The 22,384-nt window shown below is 43.6% G+C and overlaps 1 protein-coding gene across 2 annotated transcripts in view; it reads right to left on the reverse strand.

Moving 5' to 3' along the window:
• SYNE2 (spectrin repeat containing nuclear envelope protein 2) overlaps window positions 1-22,384 on the reverse strand; it is a 387,860-nt gene that overhangs the window by 21,820 nt on the left and 343,656 nt on the right. For both annotated transcript variants that reach the window (XM_023517601.1, XM_023517602.1), the window contains 4 exons: window positions 20,861-21,016; window positions 18,690-18,848; window positions 17,652-17,818; window positions 3,209-3,371 (listed from right to left, as the gene is read on the reverse strand). In XM_023517601.1, the coding sequence (XP_023373369.1) occupies window positions 3,209-3,371; window positions 17,652-17,818; window positions 18,690-18,848; window positions 20,861-21,016 (645 nt within the window). The remainder of the gene's footprint in view (window positions 1-3,208; window positions 3,372-17,651; window positions 17,819-18,689; window positions 18,849-20,860; window positions 21,017-22,384) is intronic.

The following is a 22,384-nucleotide window of genomic DNA, read 5'->3' on the forward strand; positions in this document are numbered from 1 at the left end:
GTCCGGGCTGGGGATTCGAACCCGCCACCTTAGGTGTACGTGGCTGGCGCCTTAGCCGGTTGAGCTATAGGCGCCGAGCCCACTCACACTTTCATATGAAGAATAGATCACAACTATGGCCCAAGTTGAAGGAGGGAGGAGGAGGGGTTGGGAGGGGAAAGGGGATGTCAGACCGAGGGAGGGTGAATGGTGGGATCACACCTATGGTGTATAATGCAAGGGAACATGTTAGATCTATTAGCATAGAGTATAAATGTCTTAACACAATAATTAAGTAAACGAGGTATATATTAACGAGTGTGATGTAAGCGTTTCTAATTCTATATGAAATCAGCACATTGAACCCCATAAATGCATTAATGTATATATGAGAAAAAAAAAAGTACAAAGAGGTTCCTTGGGACATCTGTGGTAGGCAGAATAATGACCCCCCCCACCATGTCCAGATGCTGATCCTAGAACCTGTGAATATGTTAGATTACATGGAAAGGAGAATTAAAGCTGCTAATCAGCTGGCCTCAAAATAGGGAGATTATCCTGGATTATCTGGGCAGGCCAATATAATCACAGAGGTCCTTAAAAGCAGAAGAAGAGCCAGTCGGAGATGTGACTATGAAAGAAAGGCACAGAGAGACGTAATGCTGACAGCTTTGAAATCAGAGGAGGGTGGCCCAAGATTACCCCTAAGGGCTTCCAGAAAGGGGTACAGTCCTGCTGACTCCCTGGATCTTGGCCCGGTATGGCCCGTTTCAGATTTCTAACCTCCAGAACTGTAAGATAATAAACTTGTGTTTTCAAGCTGCTAAATTTGTGGTAATTATAAGAACAAGAGAAAACTAATGCAACATCTGACATCTTTGCAGTAATGGTATTCCTGAACACCAACCCCATAATTTTTTTGGTAATGAAGGGATACAAATTATATCATGTTGATGGCAAATTTTATAAAAAGGGAAGCTTCAAACCAAGCAGATTGAAATTAGGTACCATTTCAATAAATGAATAAATAAGGCCTAGAGAATGGCCCTGACTCCAAATTATTTGCTTCTGGGAATAAATTCCCCCCAACTTAGTGTTTGTCACACTTCAGATCTCTAAAAAGTTAACACAATTATTAGCCTTGGTCAAAATTGGTCAATTCTTCTTTAAGAGAACATATATTGCTAGCTTCTGTACTATTTTGCCTGAAAAAATTCACCATTCTGTGGTGCCTGTGGCTCAAAAGGGTAGGACGCCGACCCCATATGCCGGAGGTGGTGGGTTTAAACCCAGCCCTGTCCAAAAAAAACCCCAACTATTACCACTCATGGTAAATAGTTATTTGCAAGGCCTTGTCTATGAACACACTATTCAAAGAAATTCATTCTAGTGGATCAAACTTGTAAAAAAAAAAGCTGCTAATGTTTAATAGCTATGACTCCACTAAGAAGGCCATTAAAACCTCAGTCATGTCACATTAAAATGTCACATTAAATTCTATTGATACTTATATCAATATTCTTTTCTCCACAAAGCAAAAGCAGAACTTAGATGGCCTCAATGAAAAACACACACATTTCTTGAGGCTAAGCAAAAAAACCCCATTTTTAATTTGTAGCTTAAGTCATATTAGTTCAAAAGCCAGAGCACAGGCACCAGTCACATTAACTGTGATAGCACTGAAAACGAGTACGCTGGGCATGGTGGCTCACACCTATGATCCTAGCACTCCGGGAGGCTGAGGTAGGAGGATCACTTGAGCCCTGGAGTTTGAGACCAGCCTGAGCAACACGTCTCTACAAAAATTTAGAAAAATTAGCTGAGCATGGTGGTGTGCAACTGTAGTTCCAGCTACTTGAGAGGCTGAGACAAGAAGCTTGCTCCAGCCAGACATTTGAGGTTCTTATGACCTATGATGATGCCACTGCACTCTCGCCTAGGCAAGAGAGCAAGACATTGTCTCAAAAACAAAAAGAGAAATCAAAAGTAATATTAAATACTTAGCTCTACTTATGGTAGCACGAAATATCTTATTGCCATTAAAAAGACTGACCTGAACTCAAGAGAATTTATCATGAAAGGGTTGCCTTATGGACTTGAATCTGGTGGAAAAAGTTCAGCCCTCCTTCTGTCTCTAAGCCCCGTGATACCTGGCTAGGATGTGTATGGTGGAAGTTCAATGTGAAGTAAATGGAGTCTGAGAATCATGCCGTTTATATGGTCAAATCAGAATCTGCCCATCAGTCTGAGAAAAATAGGAGTGGATGAAAGCCACTGAAAGGGTAAGATAAACGAACCTATTTTCTAAAAAATTAAGGCAAACCTGGGCGCTACATATGAGAATGAGTGAGTGCATGAGCCCAGGGAAGCATGAAGTCCAGGTAGGTTCAATAAAGCAGCGATGTCCCAAAGCAGCTGCCAGGCTGGCACGATGACAAACACCAGCAGAACTCAGTGGTTTTCAAACCATGGGATTTCCAGAGTTGACTTAGAGCAGTAGTTTTCAACCTTTTCTATCTCAGTGCACTTGAACCTGTAGTTAAAACTTCCACAGCACACTTAAACTACGTTGAAACTATGTTGATCAAAAAATGAGTAGAAAAAAAGAATATACTTAACTGTGCTTTGAATTTCTTTCAAAAATAATTTAATCATCTTTAAAATTTTTCATGGCACACCTAAGATCCTCTCAAGGCACACTGGTTGAAAGTCACTGGCTTAGAGCATGTGACTGGTGCCTTGGGAATTACAGCTCTAAACTATTGGTTCAAGAATGTTCCTTACTATACCTATTGTTTTTATTTATTTTTTTGAAGCTCTCACAGACACGTACAGTATGATCCCACAAAAACATTCCCAGGGTAGAACGTTATTTTTCTTTTAATTTGTTGCCTTCTAAAACTATATTCACAAAGAACAACAAAGATCAGAGTTTAACAACAACAACAAAAAAGACAATTTAAAAACCTTAGCTGCCAGGAAGATTAAGGTGTGAATCTCATTATTCACATTACTTCACAAACAGCTGGGTGAATAGTTTGGTGGGGAGCGGGCTGAGATGGGTCCCTACAAATACAGGGACTTAGGCAGGTACTTAGAGCGCTGTGGCAAAGCACACCAATGAATGCTGTCAACACACTGGGGCACCCAGCAGATACGGGGAAGGCCTGAGTCAGCACACATGGTGGACACCTGCCCTCTGACAAGAGCTCCTCTCTGAGAATCCCACCTGCTGCTCGGCGAGCCTCTTCTGGATCTCTTGGTCATCACAGACATCGTAAACAACAGGCTTGGAAAGTTCGGATTCGATTCGAGCCAGCCAGGTTCGAAGGTTGCTCATGTTTTTGTCCAACTGCTGAATAAAAGCAAAGGTCTCCTTCAGCTTCTTCACCCTAAAAGTATTTGTGGAGATGGAAAACAAAAGCCCAATGTTTAGTGGTGAGAAGAATCTGTTAATAGGGCCTTGGAGGATAAAAAGGAACCTATGTTGCTGATTTTGTAGCAGAACAGCTCTCACATCAACTGATAGCAGTTTTTAGAGTATGTGCCACTTTGCAAAGCTCTTGCCTCTGCTGATTTTCAAGACTGAGAGTCAACCCACCCATGGGAATATGGCTATCATCCCCAAGGTGGCATCCCTGAGACCCAGCCCATGTCCTTGGGGTGCCAGAGGTGAGAAGAGATGCCATTTCTTTTTTTAAGTTAATAAACCACTCCTGACTTGCTCTGCCTAGTTTGTCTCGGGTATTCCTGAGACTGCAGCAGCCGGAGATCCACCCTGACAGATTAAAGATGTCACACGGGTGGTTCGCTTTGTGGTATTAAGTCCAAGGGGTAGAGGGTGCTGCACATACTGAACCAGCCCACTCGGGCCCTTTATGGGGCAGGTGTCAGTCACAAAGGGAGGGGCAGAGGTAATGTTCATGCCTGACATTCTAGCCTCCATCTGCCTTGCCAGCCTACCCTTGTTCCCTCAGCCCGACCTGGCGTGGAGCAGATGTGAGACAATACACAGCATCAGCACAGCTGGGCGCTCATGCCAGCACACTGTCAGGGGACATGGTGTAGCTGCTGAGAGGAAACAATCTTGTGTTTTTATAGATACTAAAATAAAATGCTTTGATAAACTGCTTTTTTCTTTCTTTCTTTTTTTTTTTTTGAGACAGAGCCTCAAGCTGTCGCCCTGGGTAGAGTGCTATGACATCACAGCTTATAGCAACCTCCAACTCCTGGGCTCAAGCAAGTCTCCTGCCTCCGCCTCCCAAGTAGCTGGGACCACAGGCGCCCGCCACAACGCATGGCTATTTTTTTTGGTTGCAGCCATCATTGTTGTTTGGTGGGCCCGGGCTGGATTTGAACCTGCCACCTTAGGTGTATGTGGCTGGCGCCTTAGCCACTTGAGCCACAGGTGCCGAGCCAATAAACTGCTTTCATGAAAGTCCCAAAGGAGAGTAAGGATGTGCCCTGATGATCTCTGGGATTTTTAGTTAATCCCAGAGACTTGTAGTTATGGCTTCAATGCTCATGCTGGGAGATGCTGTCCACCACACTGCTGCCATCAACACCTCTTTCCCACTTCCAGTTCTGAAGCCAAAGTGTACGTTCTAGAAGGCAAGTATGTTTCATGCTTGAAAGCTTCAATAATCTTCACCCTACCCTGACAGAGGAATCCCATCCAAGTCTTTCCTATACTCAAGTGCCCTGTGTCTACCCTGCACTCTGCAGACTGGCTCCTCTTTCCTTCCAGAGCTTCTACTGACACCCTTCCTCACGCTCTGCCTCATGCTCTCACTGTATCATGTGGGCATCTTCTGGCACCCCACACCCACCAGGACAGAGATTGCATCTGCCTTGCTCCCCTGCACGAGCAGCACTCCCTACTGCCTGGTGGGCAGCAAGGTGCTGACAAATGTTTGTTGAATGGATAAATGTGGATAAGCACCTCCACCACCAGCTGTGATGTAAGTAGACTATAGAGTTGTGCGCTTTTTTTGCATCTTACAATTGACCAAGTCAAGCCCAGGAACTGACTTCCAATTCCAGCTTTATTACCAGCCACTTTATGGAGAAATCTTTTTATCTCAGCCCCCTTATCTATAGTAGGCTTTTGCAGTTCCTTCTGCTTCAGGGAAGCGTATGTTTTAAAATTCTGGGAAGTGGTAATGTCTGGGGGGAGGTTAAGGCCAGAGCTAAGGAGGTGAGCAGACCAGGGTCCAAGAACCATTCTCCCATCTACGAGCTCTGCACCCTGAAAGGTGTGCCTTCTGACTCCTGAGTTTCCTCATTATCTGTAAAATTAGCCTCCTTGTAGGTGTTTGTGAGATTGGAATGAGAGGCTGCATATATAGCCATTGGCATGGAGTGGGTGTGCACAACACCAGCTTCTGCCATGCCCCTGGGTTTATACGATGCTGTAATAATGCCTTATGTATAGAGCTCTGTCATAAATGTTACATTCTCAACAGCACCTAGCCATGAGGTTTGTTGCTTTTTTTGTTTGTTTGTTTTTTGAGATCGTTTCACTAAGTCATCCTTGGTAGAGTGCTGTGCTGTCACAGCTCACAGCAACCACCAACTCTTGGGCTTAAGTGATACTCCTGTCTCAGGCTCCCAAGTAGCTGGGACTACAGGCACCTGCCACAACGCCCGGCTATTTTTTGTTGCAGTTGTCATTGTTGTTTTACCTGGCCGGGGCGGGTTCGAACCCACCAACCTTGGTGTATGTGGCTGGGGCAGTAACTACCGTGCTATAGGTGCCAAGCCTGGCCATGTGGTTTTTCTGTGAAGAGCACAGATCATGGTTAGAGCCTGAGTGTGGGTCCGGGCTGTGTTTACTTCATCTGTGAGATGGTGTTAATAGTAGCACCTTCCTTAGCTGGGGTAGCTGAGGGCTGAATGACATACAACACAGGAAGGCATCTGGCATACAATGCCTAGCCCACAGATGCCCTGCGGCTATGGTCGTGATGAGTTTCAAGGAGGTAGTTTTCCAAAGTATAGGAGAAGTTCTCTTCAGAGCCACCAGTTGATTTATTAAAAAGGAAGTAACAGAATCCAGGGCCAGGCCTGGATATGGTTGTAACCTAGATCCCACCTCCATTCCCAGGGCTTCAGAGGAATGCCCTCTTCACCCCAGCGTCTGGTCACCCTGATAGTCCAGGGACCAGAAAGAACACTCCAGACAATGGCCAAGGTCACTGGGAGCCCTGGCACTGTGGCACAGAGAGTCTTTAGCTCAAATGGGGAGGGTGCTGCCTCCTGGAAGGCTCTGCATGTATATAGAGGGAAGGTCAGGCTCATGACCTCTGCAGAGCTATCCTGCCTGCCCTCTGCCTCCTCCAAGAATGACAGCCCCTCCCCCATTCAGCACCTGACCCTATTCTGCCTCTTTCTTATTTTATAAGAAGACTAGAATGCAAGTGTTTAAATGGAGGGAGCTAACGGTGACAAAATAACCAGGGCACAAAAACACAGGGGTGTAGCGACCTTGAGTTCTGTCAACACTGGCAGTTTGGCATACCATAAGTGGCAGGGGGTGGGGGGAGTGATTTGCTTCCCCAGGACTGTGGTATCCAAAATGGCGTGCTCAAGACCAACCAATGAAGTGGTGGAAGTCTTAGACTATCTTCTGTCATCATATCCTTTTAAACGTTCTACATGGCATATATTTTAAAATTAATAAACTTTATTATTAAAACAAAACATCTGTATCACATGCTAATATCTACACCTGTTGGGCTTCACATTAGCAACTCATTTAATCATCAAACAGTGCCATGAGATCAATACTATTATTATTCCTATTTGACAGGTAAGGAAACTGAAGCACAGATAACTCACTCAGATCACATGGTCATTATGTACGAGAGGCAGGATTTCAAGCCTGACAGTCTGGTCCTGTGAGGCTGCTCTTAAAACTGTCCTTCTGATGGTGTACAGAAATTCTGCACATGCTGTAGCATCACACACTGGGGTGCTGGACAGTTTTTCTGCTGTCAGGGACCAAGACCAGAAGCCTGGACTCATGGCTCAAGGATGCACTGAGGGGTGGACACTGGTCCACTGATGCTGGGGAGGCGGTAGGAAGGCACAGTTTCCCCTCCACAATTTTCTTTCAGTAAACACTCGATCCTTTGCTCTGTCTTGGGTCCTGAGCAGATCCTGAGGATTTAGATAAGAAGACCTATCTTCTGACAGGTCTTGTTCCCAAAGAGTGCATCACCTAATCTAGATGTAATTTAGACATCATAGTACAACGGAGAACGGCTCAATAAATAACAATTGAGTGAACAAATGATGTTTACTCCTATCTTCCAATTTGTCTAATTTTTTCATAAAGTAGGTAGCCATGTTATATTTTAAAGAAAAGAGGCCAGGCACAGTGGCTCACGTCGGCAGTCCTAGCACTCTGCGACACCTAGGCAGGAGGATCACTTAAGATCAGGAGTTCGAGACCACCTTGAGCAAGCTCGAGACCCCACTCTACAAAAGTAGAAAAATTAGCCAGGAGTGGCAGCAGGCATCTGTAGTCCCAGCTGTTCAGGAGGCAGATGCAGGAGCTTGCTTGAGCCGAGGAGTTTGAGGTTGCTGTGAACTACAATGATGCCACTACATTCTACCTGGAACAACAGAGCAAGGCCCCCTCTCACAAGAAAAAATGAAAAAAGAAAAAATGAAAGAAAAGAAAGGAAAATGGTAAAGACCAGAGTACATGGGAACCCTTTAGCCACAAAACACGTGCTGCTGTATGTGAACCACATGTGTCCCCAAACCCTGTTTTCACATGGGGTAGTGAAGTGGTACCAACACACCAATCAGAAGCAAATTAAAGGGGAATGGAAGGCAGGAGGAAAAAAAGGAGGTCACAGTGGAGAAGCTGCTCCTCCAGGCAGGATTTAACCTGCTTCTATTTCCCACCTTCTGTCTGCAGCCTTACTACCCCATAATGCACGGGAACATCAACGTTGCCCCTCAGATTATCATGTTAGACAGAAGCGGCCGTGAGGTTGAGTTTGTCTCATTCTTTACAGATACTGTCACCTAATTACCACCTGTCCCAGGTCAGGAAGTACCTGTCATTTGCCAACCTAGGCAGCTGACCTCCACAGTAAGCCTCATTAATATTGTTCTTGGAAAAATTAAAATCTTGGGTTAATATTGAGAAACAAGGAAACCACTCAGAAGCCAGACCACGCACACGGAAGCAGCGCACTCAGCGTTCATCAACCACCCAAGCAGCTTGTTTACGTGGCTCCCAGCCCTGCACCTGCTCATGCTTCCACCCAGGTGCCCAGGACTAACATTTCTCTACAGTCCAGCAAATAATGTATTTTAGTTCTCAAGTAAAAATTTCCATTTCTGAGGATCAAACTCCTCCCCCAAATTTATAGGTGCCAAGGAGGGGTTTTCCACCCGTACAGACTGTTTATTGAAAAAGACCTATACAGCAGTAAAAGATTTTTCTATGAATCCAAACAAAATAAGAATTATGCCTAAGAGCATTTCTAAATTAGAAGAATTCTTTCACAGCAATTATGGGTAAAAAAAATCCAGAAAGGAACCAAGGCAAATAAAGTTTTTCTTTTACTGTGACTAGTGATGGATCAGAATCTAACAGTTAAGCACGTCTCTCCTTCCCTAACCAAATCAAGCCAGGTTAGTATCATTCTATACACCAAGCCTAAGTCTAACCAATGTGTGATGGAGATTTTAAATATCAAATGCATATACGTGGAGTATACCTTTCAGCCTTATTCTCTACATGCTAAGAGGTCTATAGTTATTTTATAAAACCCCTAAATCAGCATAAGTTACCAAAAAAATTCCTATGCCAAGGTGGACAGCATAATTAAAAAAACACTAAGGAAAACCATCAAAGTATCTGAATTTGTCCAAATAATACTCATACGGTGGGCAGCTATCACTTGCTAAAAACACTATATAGATCCAATTGGACCTTTTTACATGACTAAACATCTTTACAGTAAAATGATGCATTTCTCCAAGATTTTGAAGCCCTGATTTAGAGGCATACATCACAATACATTTCCGAGCTGACTGCCTCTTTGAAGCATTTTTGTCACCGGAGGACTTCCATTTTCCACCCAGCATAATCACTTCCCTGCCCTGCTTGTCAGAGGCAGCCTGCACACACCACACGCACGCTGACGCTGGGGAAGGACCCATCCCCCGATGGCTGAGCACACTCACTCCACAGCCACCATCTAATCAGTGGTTTCTATTGTGACCAAAATAACAGAGCCAGAGCGCAAGACACACAGAGACAGCAGCCAGTGCCTCGGCCACAGGCAGAGCTGATGACTAAAATGGCACTTACTGTTTATGAGAAAAAATCATTCCTTATGCTTAAGCGAAAGCTCCAGGCTGCAGGCTGCACCTCCACCTCCCGGCCGGTAGCCCCTCCCCCGCCCGGCGTGCCCTCTGCACTGGCTCAGCCTCCCAGCATCTTGCACGGGGCAGCCGGGTGGATGCAGCCTTGCAGGCACCCGGCGACGCCAGGGGGAAGGGGAGACACCGTCTTCTCTGCTAGCTGCAATTTTTAATCTCCGTTTTTCTCCCTTCCAATAAACAAATATCTCCAGCTCTTTCCTCACACACACAGTCTTTGTTCTGACGCTATAGGACTGCAACGCTGGGGGAAGAAAGTCACAGTGTTATCTTGGCTATGGGTTATTTATGAAGTGCTATAAACGGAGGGAAGAAACATTTCATTTGGGGCAGGCAAAGGAGGATTTCTGTCCTCCTCAAATTGTTTGAGCTTTAAAGGAAACTGAAATCTGAAGCCCCTGAGTTCAACAGGAATGCCTTCCTCTCCTTCTCCTAAAGAAGAAATTTCCCTTTGGGGAGGGCCCGTTTTGCCCTACCCTTTTAGCCCTGTACACGGTGGTATAGGAGGGGCAGAGACTTCATTTAGTACCTCTGCCTTATGCAGAATTCTATTTTATAGTATAAATGGAATTGAAGACTGTGCAGAGGAAGAAATTGTGTAATTTTCCTTGCTAGCTCCTCCCATAAAGGGGGTTTCTGAAAATCCCTCCTTATCCAAAGCCTTAGTTTTGTCCAGATGACCCTGAGTGGTTCCCTTGGTTTGTCGTCTAGCTTCTTTGAGTTATTCTCTGTCTTCTTTTGAGACTTGATGATGTCAATCATCTCTCATGGGTCCCCAAAGCCTATCATTTAGTCTTTATTACATCCCCACTTGAAACACAGCAAACACAAGCTAGACCAATGGCATTAGGAAGGCAGATTTACCTCTCCCTAAATGTCACACCAGACTAGATTGTGCCCAGGTGCTTGGTCGCTCTTGTAACCTGCTGAACCTCTGAGGCCCAAGTGGACCGGCTGATGCTGGGCACTAGGCAATTGCCAGTTACCCCACTGGTGGCTCCTCTCTCCTGGAGGGAGCTCCCTTCCCTCAGGCTGGCCTGGGAGCAGCAGCCACCTGTTCCAGAGGATCAGGCTGATGGGAAGGAAAATGGAAGTGGCCAGCCAGACCTCACATCTGGCCCCATCTATGCTAAAACAATCTCTAAATCCTTCTAGCCCCACTGGATCAGGCCAGCATAATTCAACTTTATGACTAGCGGAATTGTTTGGTCTTCCAAAAAACCTTGAGAGAATACAGATAAAGGGAGAGAAATGAAAAGCCTTATCAGTTTCAAAAGGCAAGCATCTGCCTCCCCATTCTGTAAGGGATGGAAAATAATCATAACACACAGTTGCCATGGTAATAACTTTTAAGTTTAAACGACAACATTTTAATTACTACTATTATAAAGTAGGAGAGCTTTTCAGGTTGGTAGGCAAAATGTGAGAATCATACTTCGTTAGAAAAGTTCCTTTTTATGGACTTGATGTTTATGATGGTGAGAGAGCAAGCAATTTAGTCTAAGTAGGAAGGGACTAGTCTGATTTTTTTTTTTTTTTGAGAGAGTGTCTCACTCTATTGCCCAGACTAGAGTGGTGTGGCATCATTGTAGCTCACAGCAATCTCAAACTCTTAGGCTCAAGTGATCCTCCTGCTTTAGCCTCCCAAGTAGCTAGAATTATGGTGCCTACCACAATGCCCAGCAAGTTTTTATATTTTTAGTAGAGATGGGGCCTAGCTCTTGCTCAGGCTAGTCTCTAACCCCTGAGCTCAGCCGTCCACCTGCCGTGGCCACCTATATTGCTAGGATTACAGATGTGAGCCACTATGCCCAGCTGGACTACTGTTTTGTTTTTTTTTTTTTTTAAAGGGACAGGATAGAGTTTATTGATAGGGAGAAAAATCGATAAGCAAAAGAGGGGGAACAGAGAGGGAGAACACTTCTGGTAGTGAAGGGGGGGGAATACAAGTAGAAAGCCTTCCTGGACTAGTCTGCATTTGAGGTTGTGTGGTACTAGGAGTGAGTCCCTCTTTCCTAGGGTGACAAGACTACTTCTGGTACTACTGGAGAGATCCAGGCGAAAGAACATAATAAAATGCATGAGATTTTTATTAAAGGGAGAAAAAGCCCATGTCCCTTCCTTCATTAATGAACACAGTTAAGCAAAAAGAAAATTAAAACCATCCGTGATCTAACCAAGAGAAAGCCCAGGTAAACATTCTGGGGAATGTCTTTATACTTAGCTGTTACTTGTGTTTCAGGCACTGAAAGCTTTCATCAGATTATTCACACATGCTTCTAGACAGTCTTTAAAAAGAGTCCCCCCACGCCCCCATCAGGGTCCCTGACGAGGCTCTGCTGGGATGCACCGCCAGCCAAAGCAACTCACTGCAGACACAGCCGCACCTGTGGCCACACAGCTTCTGCTTCATAGGACACAGCCGAGGTTTTGATTAACAAAGTGGGTTGGCAGGAGGCTGAGGCAAGAGAATCACCTAAGCCCAAGAGCTGGAGGTTGCTATGAGCTGTGATGCCACAGAACTCTACTGAGGGTGACAAAGTGAAACTCTGTCTCTAAAAAGAAAAAGAAAAAAAAAAAAACCCAACAAAGTGGGTTGGGGATTATGGAAAACAAAATACGGATTTTAAGATTTTAACTACTGGGTTTTTATGTATTTTTAATTTTTTTTGAGACAGAGTCTCGCTTTGTTGCCCCTGGTAGAGTGCCATGGCATCATAGCTCACAGCAACCTCAAACTCTTGGACTTAAGCGATTCTCTTGCCTCAGCCTCCCAAGTAGCTGGGACTACACGTGCCTGCCACAACGCCTAGCTATTTTTAGACATGGGTCTGGCTCTTGCTCAGGCTGGTCTTGAACTCGTGAGCTCAGGCAATTGACCCACCTCAGCTCCCAGGAGCTGGGATTATAGGCATGAGCCATGGCACCTGGCCTAACTACTGGGTTTTTAAAAACAAGGGTAGAGGGCTGAGAGCAGTAGCTCATGCATGTAATCCTAGCACTCTGGGAGGCCGAGGTAGGAGGATCCCGTGAGCTCAGAAATTTAAGACCAGCTTGAGCTAGTCAGACTCCATCTCTACCAAAAACAGAAAAAATAGAAAAACTGCATTGTGGCAGGTGCCTACAGTCCCAGCTACATGGGAGGTGGAGGCAGGAGGACTCTTGAGCTTAGGAGTTTGAGGTTGCTGTGAGCTAGGCTGACACCACAGCACTCTAGCCTGGGCAACACAGTGAGATTCTCTCAAAAAATAAAAACAAATAAATAAAACAAGGGTAGGCACAAGTGAGATCATCTGGTAGGCTGAATCCTTCTTTGGTAACAGTCTCATGGAGGGGATGATACAGAAGTACTGTCTTTTCATAGCTTTAGTCTGCACTGGCTGAAGAAAGTCAACCTGGAATCTTTTTTGTCCATCACCCAACATTTTGTCCCTAAACTGTTCTTAGGTAACCTAGCTTCTTCCCAGAGCACTGCACATACTGGGTAGCTCTGAAAAGCAACTGTGTAATTTAGTCATCTCTTCTGCATTCCGGCTTTGTTGGGTCACTTCCAAAGATATTATCTAAGAAACATGAGGAAAAGGAGCTACTAGCTACAATTAAAAAAAAGTTTATTTAATTAGATAAGCCATGTGACTCTTAACATCCACACCAGGGCCTCTGGGATCCCCTGTGAATGTTCCTGCCCAGTCCAGCATTTCAACTGGCCTTGGCTAAGTCATTGGCCCTCTGAGTTGCAGTGTTGTTCCAAAAATTAAAATGAAATAGTACACGAGGAGCCTGGCACATAAAAAATAAGCAACACCGGTGCCCCGCCCCCATCTGCCCAATGATGGAGGGAATCACCTTAAGTGATCAGAAATTTAATGTTTTTAAGGAGCCCTATCCTCAATGTTTTATCAGTTCTTTTGGAACCTACCTCTATTTTGCTCATAATAAACCCAAAATAACAGGCTTTATTCCCATTTCCCCCACGGTGAACTAAAGCTGGTTTACTGAGGTGTTGGACTTTTGAACACCATACTAAACCTTGAAAGTAAAGGTCTATAGTTAAAATCCTGAAGTCACGAGGCTGGGTACCTGGCCATTCTTCCAGATCTTACAGTGCCATGGTGTCACAATTCATAGCAACCTCAGGTTCTTGCGCTTAAGCTTCCTCTTGTCTCGGCCTCCTAAGTAGCTGCCACAATAACCATCTAGTTTTTCTATTTTTTGGTAGAGAGAGAGTCTCATTCTTGCTTAGGCTGGCCTTGAACTCCTGAGCTCAAGAGGTCCTCCTGCCTCAGCCTCCCAGAATGCTGGGATTATAGGTACGAACCACTGCACCCAACCTTCTTTTTTTTTTTTTTTTTTTTTTACTTTATCTGAAATTTTTTTAAAAAATTGTTCGGGATTAAGAGTACAAAGAGTTAAGGTTATAATGATTGCATTTGTTGGGTAAGGTCCCTCCTGACCTTATATTTAATAAGCAATCTTTTTCCACAGGTGTAAAGCAGTGGCATACTGTGAGCAGGATGGAAAAGGCTCACTTGTATCCAGAATTCTGTGGGCAAATGAGGCAACTGCAGTGTCCTATGAGGCTGCTTCTTGTTGGCACTGTTCACATGTAAAAAGTCTGCAGCCCGTGCTCCCCTCCCTTCCCTGACAGCAATGACCTTGTACAATGCCCAGGATGAAGTCAGTGTCAGGAATCAAAGAGCTGAGCTGATTTATGTCAAGTCCAAGCTTGCTGCTCAACCCAGAGTCCCCTGAAGGGTAAATTAGATTCCAGCCATCTGTCTCAGCATGGCCCTTGCCTTAAGGTGTGTTATTCCCTCCTAAATCCCTCCACGTTGAAGGGATTAGACTCTCAACCATTCAATTCATCTTGATGTCCCACACTATCAGAGTGTGCCGTGGCCAGGTGTGTGACACAACTGCCTGAGTTGAAATTCTGGCTAGTTATGTTGTACGCTGGCTGTGTAACTATGGGTAAGGCCTCAGTTTAGTTTCAGGCATCAGTTTCCTTACCTGTAAAATGGGATAATAGCACCTTACTTTCAGAATTACAGTGAAGCTTAAGTGAAATCACACAAAAAAGGCACACAGTTAAGAACATAGCTGGCTGTCAGTATATTTGCTATTATTACACCCCCTTATTTTCCCAATTGTTCTTTCCAAAAGTGTAAGTGAAATTTTACCTGCTGCTTTATCTCTTCAACCAAGGAACTGGCTGAAGACAGACAGCCAAAGAGGCATGGTGGATAGCAAACAGCCCATTAACCTACAAAGTGATATGCCCAGGGCATGAGTAATTAAGAATGGACTGTCACTCTGGTCTTTAGGAAGCATAAGCTGGATCTTGCTCCTGAGTGAGCCACAGATAGGTGTGATGTTACTGTACCCTTGAATAGTGCCACAGGCCCAAGAAGACTTAGGATATAAAGACTATGACAAAGACACAGTTTATCCCACAGAAATTCACTGGAATGTTCATTCATTTCAACAAATATCTAGTACACTATGCAAAGGCCTGGGAATATGAGAGTCAAATCCCTGGCCTCATGGAGGAAAGACCTCTTGTCACCACTGATGGAAGTGTCCCACCCAACAAGCATGTGACTTAGAGTCACCTTAGGGAAAAAGAATGAAAATAATAAGCACTTCAAGTAGTGTGTTATGTTTCCCCATGTGTGACACGTGCCCAGTGTCCTCTGCCATGAGCAGGGCTGTTAGACAAAGATTGAGAAACAGGCTCAAGGAGGTGAAGTTACATACTCAAGTTTCCACGGTAAATAAGTGACAAGGTCAGGAAAGGTTCGAAACTTGTGTTCTTAAGTCTTTCTTAGGTCAGTGCTATGGATTCTGACAGATTCCTTATTTTTATTTCCAGCTGGCTGTGGAGAGAAGTTGAATCCTGGCCAGCCCATCCTGCCAGCCAAACTCACCCCAGTGAGTGTCTTCTCGGCTGAGAAACCGTGCATGGCTCGGACTTTGTGTAGGAAGCCAAGTCGTCAGCTGAGAGTTAAAGTCTCTTAAGACTGAGCCCGAATCCAGCTTTCTAGCTTCATCTCCTAGACGGGGGCCAGTGAGGCTCCTCATCTTTTCCTGAACAGCTTTAAAGGTGCCCCACACCTGCCGCACCTGTTTACTCTCAACATTGGCGTCTGCCTCCCTCTCTGTTGCCAGCAGCTGCCATGAATCCCAAGCCCTCATTCAGGACCATCTGGGAATACAGCCCCTCTGTGAGGCTCGGCTCCGACCCTACCCTCAGGGGGATGTCATCTGAGCTCTCAGACCACTTGGCTTTACCGCTGCTCAGATGTCTGCTCCCATTAACGTAATGGACTCATCTTACTTCTCACAGCTCTTGGTCTGGTGACTTTGCTGATTGAATCAGGTTCACTTGTGGTTTCCAGAAAGCAATGAGGTAAAGGAATATGCCAAATTAATAAGAGTATCTTTTTCTTTTTTGAGACAGAGTCTCACTCTGTTGTCCAGGCTAGAGTCCAATGGCATCTTAGCTCACAGCAACCTCAAACTCTTGGGCTCAAGTGGTCCTCCCGCCTTGGCCTCCCATGTAGCTAGGACTATATATGCTCACTGCAACCCCCGGCTAGTTTTCCTATTCTTAATAGAGATGGGGTTTTGATATGTTGCTCAGTCTGTTCTTGAACTCCTGACCTCAAATGATCCTCCCACCTCAGCTCCTCAGAGTGCTAAGATTACAGGTGTGAGCCAGGGGCCTACCTTTAGAGAGAGAATTTGAAGACAGAAGACATTTAAACACATTGGGCATCACCACCATTTTTCGAGGTGAGATAAAATCATCAGCTCTCTTTCTGATAAGACTACACTGGAGAACACAATTCTGATGTGGAGTGCTTTGATTTAGGAGTTGGCCGTGCCCAAGCACACATGTTAGTTTGTCTGTGGAAAAGATGCTGACCACAAATCAAAACAAAATTCACCAATGGACAAGATGCCCATCACAGACCTGGCACTCCAAGTACACACACAGAGGACCCCTGGCTCCCAAAACTAGGCCTGTGCCTTCACTACCTGCACCTGCCATCAAGGCAGAAACAGGCAGGTGCGATCTCCCTGGGGGATACACAAATGCTGAAGCAGACCTCCTCAAGGATCCCTTTTTAGAATAGGTTTCCAGCTCTCATTTAAAACTACTCTAATTCCTATGGAATTTTAAGCTAAAGAAAAAAATACTACCAGAGGCTGGGAAGGATAAAGGCAGAGGGGAATATGGCGGGGATGGTTAATGGGTACAAAGATGGACAATGGGTACAAAGAATGAACAATATTTGACAGCACAACCAAGTGACTATAATCAACACTAAGGTAGGTTACACTTTAAAATCACTGAGAGAAGAATCAGAATATTCCTAACACAAAGAAATGATCAATGCCTGAGTGACAGATACCCAGTTATCCTGACTTGATTTAATTCATGTATCAAAATATCAGACATACCCTAAAAAGATATACAAATATTATGGGGAAGGCACCTGTGGCTCAGTGGGTGCCGGCCCCATATACCAAGGGTGGCGGGTTCAAAACCCGGCCCTGGCCAAACTGCAACAAAAAAATAGCCGGGTGTTGTGGTGGGCACCTATAGTCCCAGCTACTTGGGAGGCTGAGGCAAGAGAATCGCCTATGCCCAAGAGCTAGAGGTTGCTGTGAGGTGTGATGCCACAGCACTCTACCAAGGGTAACAGAGTGAGACTGTCTCTAAAACAAAACAAAACAAAACAACCCCCCCCAATTATGTACTCATAATAATTTAAAATGAAAAAAGAATTTAAAAGGAAAAATATTAAAGTGGGATATACTAAAACATAATTTTCCTATAAAGTTGGAATAAGATGGGTGGCGCCTATGGCTCAGTGAGTAGGGTACCAGCTCCCTATATCAAGGGTAGCGGGTTCAAACCTGGCTCCGGCCAAACTGCAACGAAAAAATAGCCAGACATTGTGGTGGGCGCCTGTCGTCCTAGCTACTCGGGAGGCTGAGGCAAGAGAATCACCTAAGCCTGGGAGTTGGAGGTTGCTGTAAGTGGTGATGCCACAGCACTCTACTGAGGGTGACAAAATAAGACTGTCTCAAAAAAAAAAGAAAGAAAGAAATAAGAATTTGCCCTCATTTTTACCAAACTTTTCCTTAATCTATAAATATACAAAACTGCTGGATTATTTTACAGGAAGACTGGCTCAGTTTTGTGAAGTAACCACTGTACCTAGGGTGTAAAAGTCACTTTTACGGTTTCTTACCTTGATCCAATGACATCAAAAAGATGCTGCCAGCGATTGTTAATTTTGTTGAGCTTGTCATCGATCTCAGCCGCTCTTGTCTTGTTGCTGGCCTTGATCAACTGGTCACCCATTTGCTTTAACTGCAACTTGTTTTCACTAAATAAGTTTATTTCTTCCATGCAGTCCTGGCAAAAGGCCCCAAAACACAAAGCCTGGATTATCATCAAAAATTCATCTCTTCTCTGACCACAAACACACTGTAGCCTTTTGGCATTTTTTAAAACAATTTCATGCCTTTTAATGCAACTTATGGGTGAGCAGCTAAAAAGTCAAGCAATGCCCAGTTGACCTAATGTGAAATATGCAAGTGGTAGTTACTTTCTTAATTCAAAAGCCCTTCTGGTGGCACCTGCCTCTAGTCCCAACTACTTAGGAGGGTGAGGAGGAGGACCACTTAGGCCCAGGAATTTAATACCAGCCTGAGCAACATAGTGAAACCTTGTCTCAATTGGAAATAAGGCTCTTAATTAAAAAAAAAAAGTCCCTCTGTTTCCTCTTATAGATTTCTCCTAATCTAAACTGCCCAGGAGCTGAGGACACCCAGGTGTAGCCTGATATCAGTAAAAGTTCTCCAAAGTTTGACTGAGTGGTGTTCTGGGTAACTGCTGGAAGAATGTTCTTATTACCTTTCCCTATGGGGATTAATGGCTGTTTTAAAATTATGAACCCCATTCCTGTCCACCTCTCCCTTCGGCAAAGGGAGGCCCTTAACAATAACAGGCAGAGAACCCTTAGTCACTTGGGAGATGTGAACACCTTCTCTGGTCAGACTCTTCTCAGTCCCAAACCCACCTAGTATGGTCTCCCACTTTCCATCTCTCTGGAATTTTCTCTTTTCCACCTTTTCTCTCAAAAGCATCAAATAGTGAAAAAACTGCCGTTGACTTCTTGTAACAAAATGCTACTAGGAACACGCCTGTGACATTCTTCCTCTTTGAGTCTGTAAGTGGGGCAGAGCATCGCACATCTGCAGCCACCGGGTACCTTTCGGCCTACCTTCTGTAACTTTTCAATCATTTCTTCAATACTAATATCTGCTGTCTGTAGGACTTTGTTTTCCATCTGCACCAGCCATGCACATAGCTCTTTATTTTTTTCATTGAATATAATCCATGAGTTGAGTCTGTCTTCAATCTCCTGCTTGCGCACAGCCACCTGTGAATGAAAATGCACTTGGCAGCTCAGCACAGCTCAGGAAGGAAAGCGCTCCCTTCTCTCCCCACAGCAAAAGGACTATGCATTTCATTCATTTTAGTCACCCCTCTATTGCCTTAAACTCTATGTTTTTGCCTCTTAAAAACCTAAGGTGAGACATAAACTTCTCATACCTCTGATAAACGCCATAAATAGTAGTAAGGACTGTAACTAAAAAGTGTACCTGACTGAAAGGACTGAATCATATCCAATATACAGCTATTGCTCTCAGGTTATATTAAAAATTAGTAACAGGGAAGGTGAGATGAATATATTAAGCATCATCCACATTTCTTTTGTTCTTTATTCTTTCCATGACAACTTACTACTGCTAATTTATGACTTTATGACCCAAATCTTTTCCCTTCTAATAACTGATCAAGTCCTTATAATGATATAAGCTTAATGTCCTATCTACTTAATTTAAAAACTACAATGCAGATACAATATAAAGGAAACATTTATAATGCAAACAAACCAAAAAAATTAAAGTTCTTTAAAAATTCTAGTGTCGTGCTTTAAACAAAGTAAAATAAAACTAAAAACAACACATATCACTCATTTACTTTACCTTCCCATTGTGCACTGTGGCTTTGGCTAGAAACCGTGGAGATGTCACCAATATCTGGTCTGCAGCAACCAGGCTGACCCCAATATATCCAGTGCTCCATTATGTAAAAGCAACCCCGAAGCTGACACCAATCAGCAAAAGGTTCTCCTCTTTAAAGTTCAAAATTACTTAATCATAAATTTAAATAATGCAAATCAGACTTACTAAATGTGCAGAAGTAGTCTCAGGTTTTAAAAATCTTAGACTCTTAAAAGAGTTAAAAGGGTTCTTGTGGTAAAGTTTTAACGCTCCACTTCATAGACAAGTTGAACTTGCTGAGATTTTCCAGCTATGTACAAAAAATACCTCTGCTCTTTTCAGAGTAAGATGAAAATACCAAGTACCCAGCCAAATGTGTTAAAAAGCCTTGAAAACCTATCCCTAAAAAAAACCAAGTTTTGTGTTTCCATTCCTCAGGGCATCTATTTAGTTTTGCTTTTAAAAATCCTGGCACTTTTGCATAGCACACACAGCGTCAGTCTGACTTCACAAAAGCAACAATCAGGAACATCTGGGCCCCAGTCTCTGAGTCTACCATAACTTTTAGGCTACTTTTCTTATATTCTAAACATTTTTTTATATAAAATTTGAATAAAAATTCTAAGAAGATACGTAAAATTCGGGTCTGTTGTGAATATTAAATATTAAAATCAAAGAGAAAGTGTCTGAATTTCAACTCTCTAAATACATCTCAGTTCACAAAAATGAGATTAAAGAATTTATTTTCCTAAGAATTAAACGTTCTTAAAACAAAGATCTTTAAGACTTACATGAACCCTTTAATTCTATCCTGATCCTTGTCACAAACGCACACCGTGTAATACTCTAACCACAGCTCCATTCTTACTAAGTAGAAGTGTAGCTGTGGATCATTTCTTTTATAGTTTTAGAAACTACTCAAAATAAACATTGGATTGCATGTAAATGCAGAGTTCTCACCTAAAATGCTCTCATGCCAGCAGGGCATCAGATAAGACTCCAGGACTTAAGCCTGGAAGTGATAGCCCAGGAAGGGGCCCAAAGAAACCCTGAATCCTGGTTCTAATAAGCTGATAAATACTTGTGAAGCCAGAGAACAGAGTCTGTACATCTGATCAGATCTGCAATTTCTGTCCCCACTTCAGGTGACTTTTTTAAAAAAATTCATTAAAAGCAGGCAAACTTCCTACACTCAGTGCTAGAGAGACAAAAGGGTCAAATCTCTTAAGCCATGTTGCTGCCTTCTAAAGGAACAGTGCAGCCAGGGGTACCCCTGAAAAGGATCTCTAGTTCAGTGAAATTAAGGTCTTTTCTGCTTGGTCCGGCCTTCAGGGACATTTCAATCAATTCCAAAACAGCTGGGCTCAGCAGTTAACTGACTTACTCTTAGGCAGAGGTCCTCCCATTGTCTGTGCAAATGCTCTATTTGCTCCTTCAGAACCATCACGTCTTCCACAAGAATGTGCTGGGTTAAGTCTGCCTTCATGGTTTCAAGTTCTTTCCAGTTCTGAGTCCAGTTAGCCAAAGACTTCTCTAGTTCCTGCAATTAAACACAAGAAGAGGTGGGGGGGAGCCTTCAACTGAAGCTGCTGTTGTTTCCAAACCTGTAGGCTAATCCTTTGATTAGACTCTGGGGGAGGGGAGGCCAGGAAAGGGGGAGGGAACTTCTGAATGAGAAACAGCCCAGGCCGCCGCAGTTCTGGTTGGCCAGTTCTTCACCACCTTTTTCCTCCAAGGAAAAACTCTTTTCTACTTTTATTTTTATTGCCTCAGGTATTTCAGAGTTTTACATAATTAATTCTACTTGAAAGTCATGTAAGTTTTCACCTTTACTTAGAGGAAAGAATACTTGGAGTCTAATAATAACTTATACGCACACACCTTTTTAGTCCTGGAACTATGTAATATAGATTAACTGTGATTTCTTGTTTGTTAAAAAATGCCTAAGAAACCCATTGGTGCTCCTGCAGCAACTGTATAACAGCAACAACTTCTGTTAAAAGGGAATTATTTTTGGTTAACTTTCAAAAAGAATGAGTATGTGTCATGGAATGAAGAGAAAGTTATTCCTCCTGATTAGCTGGCAGAGATTAGTTAGCAGATAATTTCCTCTGGGCAAGAAAGCATCTATCTTTTAAAAGGAAGTACCTGTCATATCAAAACTTTGAATTCTAGGAGTTAACCAAGGAAATTACTTTCACAACAGGGAGGTAAAACAGCTAAACTCAACAGTCCCCCACGTTTTATCATTTTTACAACTGTCCATGCCTTGGCACATTTTAAAGGTCTCCATTTCTATCTTTAGGTTGAAATCTAAAAGATGATACTATGCTATTTTCATTAGGAATAAGTCTGAAGGGTGGCAAAAATAATAACGTGTTCATTCTGGTTAATTTTCAGAGCTGTAGAAGCTACACTGGCACAATTTCACAACTTACCAATGAGAATTTATGTTCAATAAAATGGTCAAGAGTTTGTTTTGTTTTTTTTAATTGAGACAATCTTACTCTGTCACTCTGGGTAGAATGCTGTGGCATCATAGTTCACAGCAACTTCAAACTCTTAGGCTCAAGTGATCCTTCTGCCTCAGCCCCCCAAGTAGCTGGGACTACAGGCACCCGCCACAACACCTGGTTACATTTTAGAGATGAGGTCTCATTCTTGCTTAGGTTGGCCTTAAACTCCTGAGCTCAAGCAATCCACCTGACTCCGCCTCCAGAGTGCTAGGATTATAGGCATGAGCCATCATTCTTGGCCCAGAGAATTGTTTTTAATGGTTGCACTGAGATTAAGAAATCATTACAGGCTCGGCACCTATAGCTCAACCGGCTAAGGCGCCAGCCACATACACCTAAGGTGGTGGGTTCGAATCCCCAGCCCGGACCTGCCAAACAACAATGACGGCTGC

This window comes from Otolemur garnettii, unplaced genomic scaffold (assembly GCF_000181295.1).
Source record: "Otolemur garnettii isolate 467f Iridium unplaced genomic scaffold, OtoGar3 scaffold00115, whole genome shotgun sequence".
Classification (NCBI taxonomy): Eukaryota; Metazoa; Chordata; class Mammalia; order Primates; family Galagidae; genus Otolemur; species Otolemur garnettii.